The sequence below is a fragment of the Notolepis coatsorum genome (assembly GCF_963971535.1).
Source record: "Notolepis coatsorum genome assembly, chromosome: 6".
Taxonomy (NCBI): Eukaryota; Metazoa; Chordata; class Actinopteri; order Aulopiformes; family Paralepididae; genus Notolepis; species Notolepis coatsorum.
Window position 1 is genome coordinate 53,609,815 of NC_140170.1, and position 5,588 is coordinate 53,615,402.

Genomic DNA, 5,588 nt, shown 5'->3' on the forward strand with positions numbered 1-5,588 from the left:
GCACCCCACAGACGAAATGGTGACTCACTCTAAATCCTGGTATATTTATCACAGTTATATTATCTGGTAAATAAAGGTTGGTGTAGGTAACTTACAAAGAATACTACCATTTAGAATGTCACATGAAAGGAAGGGTGATTACACTCTTGTTATAGAATTCTGGTATAAGTCATCACAGCTACTCTGTCAACAAGCAGAGTGGGTTTTCAGTGCTAAATATGGATGGATACAGGGGTGACAGAGAGCCATTCTCCACCCCCACACGAGACTGTAGTACTGTATGGTAATAGGCCCCTCTGTTTACGGAAGTCAAGATCCACCACATCGACGGGGGCCACCAAGACCCCCCTTCTGTTCACTGGAGGACGACAACGACGGGGGCCATAGGCAGGCCCCCCTCTCTGTCCAAACATGAGAAGCCATAGCCCAAAGGAGGGGGCTATTGACATCACACCACCCCACCCGGAGACAAGAACCAACCCCCCCCACAAGAAGACACTGGATTGGACCAACCATATTAGTAAAATGTGCTATTATTGGCTAGAAATTATAGGATATAAGGGCCCACATAGTGTTATTCTGGAGCCCAGACCCCCCCCCAGGTCTGCGGCTCCAACCGCTCCCCACCGATAGACTACTGCTGAGCTGTTTTAATGTAAGTAAGCCGAATGGAACCACCATGTTTGGTTAGAATAGAATGTACACTTAGCTTAGAAACCAGGCCTACTTATATACAAAAAGGGCTTACAGTATTGTCAATGTATGTTCAAATTATGTTAACGAGTGACTGTTTTCTGTACATATTGGGGTTTGAGATGCAAACCTTGTTGATTCCTGTACACGGCAGCCATGTTAATGTTTTCTGATAATCCTTGTATGTGAAAGGCAACCTCTTATTCACTCTTGGCCCTGGCTCAAATAAATGTTGAGTTGAACTATAGTTTTGGTTTGTCTGGCTACACGTTTATTCTTCATCTGCTTTAAGTCAGATGAGGAGACCAACAATTCTATCATGTATGATCCCTTTCTCCTCCTTCCAGATAAGCAATCCCATTGTACTGTACTACAATAACCTTGGATTATTGTAGGATTCTGTAGGAATATACTACAAATGTTCAAACAATCAATCAATCACAGGGCCGCAAGAGACAGACCCCAGACAGCGGCACAGGATAGAGCCAGGATCAGGAGTCTTGCCAGAGAAAAGAAGGAGTTGCTTTACATGGGAAATCATGACCCGACTACAGTAAGGCAATGCATGACAAACACTGTAGGCTTTCAGTATATTTTTACTGTATTTATTTACTGTATATTTTATTCTATTCTATTCTTACATTTTATTCTATTCTTAGGCAATTTGATTGGTTTTGTTATTCTTATTCGTGACCTCTTCTGTCTAAATGTTTAATGTTGAGCGATTTGCAGTGTCAAATTTCCCTCCGGATAATAAGAGTATTTCTATTCTATTCTATCTATTCACCGTAGTTTCATCATCACTGTAAAGAAGAAACTGCGGGGATGGGGGTTTGAGTCGCCCTGCGTGGCAGCACACCTGAAGTGAAGACTGAGGGCAAATGGAAGAAGTTCAACTCTCATGAGGAGGCAGAGGCCGTCTGGATGCCATCATCAGTGAACTCTTCCTTGAATTCCACAGGATAAACTACACTACCTAACTATTCCAATAGCAATGCTGGTTTAAGTATAGATATCCTCCCTCCAATTAGCAGCAATTAGCTTCTCAAATATCTGTTTACATGTTTAAGGAAAAATATGAAACGGTCATGAATTACCATTGAAATCCAATAGTGTTAAATGAAAATGACTTAGAGTTGAAAACGGTGCTGAAGTGTGCCGGTCGGAGGAGCTCCGAGACTCAGTTCTGAGTCCATTTATGAACCACATGAGAGAAAAGCTAGAGGTCACACAGGCTTAAGACAACTGCCTGCTGTTTATTCTCTTTTTTTTTTTTTTTTTTAGATAATTTTGTTGGCGTTTTATCGCTTTATTTCTACTGGGCAGTCCAGTAGAGAGAGACAGAGGAGGAATGGGAGACAGAGTGGGGGGAAGACATTCGGCAAATAGCGACGTGTTCGGGAGTCGAACCCGGGTCGGCCGTGTCGCGGCTGGAGCGCCCCTGCTGTTTATTCTTTTGACTGTTACTTTATTTTCTTCTTGATGTTTTTAATATTTGTATATGTTGTTGTTGTTGTTGTTTAAAAGAAGACTTGCTGAATCTATAATAAATGGTTAATAAAAAAACATTTGAAACAATAACTTCTTTGAGCAAGGTACATCAATATTTTGTAAAAATATAAAAAAGAGAATATAAAAAGATTTAGTTTTTCAGTGTAACATAGGGGTGTAACGGTACACAAAAACACGATACGGTACGTACCTCGGTTTTGAAGTCAAGGTTCGGTATGGGTTTTCAGTACAGTGGGGGAAAGTTTGGCTTCCATGTTCCACTCAGGGGTGATGTAGTGTGCAGTAACTAATTGTACTTGTAGGGCTGTCAACGAATATTCTGTATTGAAATTAATAATCGACTTGTAAAAAAAATTATAATAATTATGGGCGGTCGTTAGTGGTTAACATACCGTTGTATTCGTTCGGTACACTACACAGCCGTACGGTACGGTACACACTGAGACGGTTCTGTTCGGTAAAGATACATGTACCTTTACACCCCTAGTGTATAAGTAACCTTCAAACTGACTATAGGGCTTAAACCACTACACCTTGCATTCAACATCCTTATATTTAATGGTTATCGTGTGCAGTATCACAATTAATACAACGATAACAACACATCATTGGCCAAGCCAATATACAGATTACAAAACATACATTCAAAACTAAAAATCTCTAGAAAATCTAGTACATTTACAAACCAATGAGCTTCTAGATAGACACTAGAAAAGATATGCAGCCAGTATGAGCTTCTAGAGAGACAGTAGGATCTATCAAATATCAAATATCCAGACGGGTCCTTCTGGGTTTAGATGTCCACGTTTATTTAGTAAGAATAAAAGAACAAAAGACAAAATGCACAATATTCAATGAATGGTCATTCTTCCTAAGCGAAGAGACAGACCCAAATCCTACAGTAATGACCAAAATAACCAAAGGTGATCAAATACAAATACAATGGTTGCATATTGTTGTCCAACCTACCCAGAGTATGAAAATAAAGATTTTGACTTCTCCACATACAAAAGGAACAGAGGTATTGAAGATGGGAATCAAACATGTGAATATGCAAATATCCAATCAAACTAACTTTACCCCGGTAGGCTATAAACTGTGTCCCTCAGGACAATGATAGAGAGACTGAGTGAATGTAACTCCTAATGACCTCATCGTTCACAACTCAGCATCTTCAAGATCAATTTAAATCCAAAACCCTGGGTAGAGGAGCTGTGAATGTCACTGATCTCTACTTCAGCTCACAAAACTCAGCCTCCCCAAAGTAATCTAACCTAAGTCCAGGATAGAGAGGCTGAGTGAATGTGGTGTTGACTCTGTGCAGGAGGGTCATGGTGTCAGAGACGCTGTAGAAGGACAGAGTACCTGCTCTGTGATCCAGGTACACTCCTATTCTGGAGGACCGGGGGCCCGGTACTCTTATGCTCTTGTTATTGTGGAGGAAGATGTAATCACCTGGAGGACTGCGATATAAAGCCCAGGATTTAGAATTTAATCCAAATCCACTGTCCACCCCGGTGCCTGTTCTACTCATGTCTTTGTAGGAGGCTGCTACACGAACCCCTCTACCTCCACTCCACTCCACCTCCCAGTAACAGCGTCCAGTCAGACCTTCTCTACCCAGAACCTGAAACCATTCAATAAATCTTTCTGGGTGTTTAGGATATGACTGCTTTTGCTGCATATATGTTGCTTTTCTGTTCCCCTCAGACAAAGACAGACGTGTGTGTGTTGTGTTTGGGTCCAGTGTGATCTGAGAGGAATATTGTAAGAAGTCAGCTCTGGTCTTGGGCTCTGGTGGCAGTAAAACATTAATAACTGCATTCACTGTTGTTGAGATTCTGGGCCACTGCTCTTTCAGAACGTCCTGTAGTTTGTCTCTCAGCTCAGACACGACCTCAGTCACATTTGCAAAGTACAGGAGGGGAAGGACACCGATGCTGGGTAAGTCTGTAGACTCACTGGGACTGGAGAGGGAGGGGTGACTCTGTAGAAAGTGGATGTGGTCCTCTGTGTGTGAGAGCTGCTCCAGCTCAGTGTCTCTCCTCCTCAGGTCCGCTATCTCCTGCTCCAGTGTCTTCTGCAGTTCTTCAGCCTGAGTCACTGTGGTCCTCTGTTGGGCTCTGATGACCTTCTTCAGCTCAAAGCGCCTCGTCTCCAAGGAGCGTATCAGCTCAGTAAAGATTCGCTCACTGTCCTCCACTGCTTTATCAGCAGAGCGATTGAGAGAATCAACAGCCTGTTGGGCGTCTTTGAGTCGCTTCTCTCTCTCCTGGACTTTCTGCTGACGAGAGCAAGTCTTCTCCAACTTCTCCTGAAGCTGTGTGGAGGCTTTGACCAGCTTGTGTTGCTTTAACGGAGCTACAGTATAATGAGGCTGGAGGTGAGTTTCACAGAAAGAGGTCAGACATACCAGGCAGGACTTGAGGGCTTTCTGCTTTCTCCCAGTGCAGAAATCACAGGCCACATCTCCAGGTCCAGCATAACAGTGATCAGGAGGAGCATCTTGGAGTCCTGTCTTCATTAGTTGTTCTATCACTTCAGCCAGCATGTTCCTTTTCTTCACAACAGGCCTCGGATTAAAAGTCTCCCTGCACTGGGGACATTGGACATGGATCCCCTTCTGATCATCGTGATCCCAGCAGTCTGTAATACAGCCCATACAGTAGCTGTGTCCACAGGGAATAGTTACCGGATCCTTCAGTAGATCCAGACACAGAGAACAGCAGCACTGGTCCCGGTACAGATCAACTCCTTGCTGAGCCATTTTATTCTACAAAGAGCCAGTTTCAAGATGATGCACAATGATATCTTCTGAGAGAATTGTTGAATATATACTGTACACAAATGTTCTAGAATGTACTATTATGACATCATACTGTGAAATCACAAATGTTCTAGAATGTTCTATTATGACATCATACTGTGACATCACAAATGTTCTAGAATGTGCTATGTGATGAGAATGTGCTATTATGACATCATACTGTGACATCACAAATGTTCTAGAATTGTCTATTATGACATCATACTGTGACATCACAAATGGTCTAGAATGTTCTATTATGACATCATACTGTGACATCACAAATGTTCTAGAATGGTCTATTATGACATCATACTGTGACATCAGAGTCTCAAGGCGAGCACAGCAAGACTCAGAAGAAGCTTCTATCCCCAGGCCATCAGGCTGCTAAACGAACAATGAATGAACACTACACAACAACAACCACCAAACGCACATAGCACACACATCCACACGCACACACTCACTTAAACAAACACACTGTAGCACCCACTCCACACACTTTATAGCACACACCCACTTTAAACAAACACACTGTAGCACCCACTCCTCACACTTTATATTTATTGATGAAGGA

The 5,588-nt window shown here is 42.5% G+C and overlaps 1 protein-coding gene across 1 annotated transcript; it reads right to left on the reverse strand.

Moving 5' to 3' along the window:
• Positions 1–3,436: 3,436 nt before the first annotated feature.
• Positions 3,437–4,972, reverse strand: LOC311229486 (stonustoxin subunit alpha-like; the record flags this gene model as incomplete). The annotated part of the gene is made up of 2 exons (XM_084315564.1): positions 3,437–4,192; positions 4,898–4,972. 2 exons carry the CDS (start codon positions 4,970–4,972, stop codon positions 3,437–3,439), a joined length of 831 nt encoding a protein of 276 aa, XP_084171690.1.
• Between the last annotated feature and the right edge of the window lie 616 nt (positions 4,973–5,588).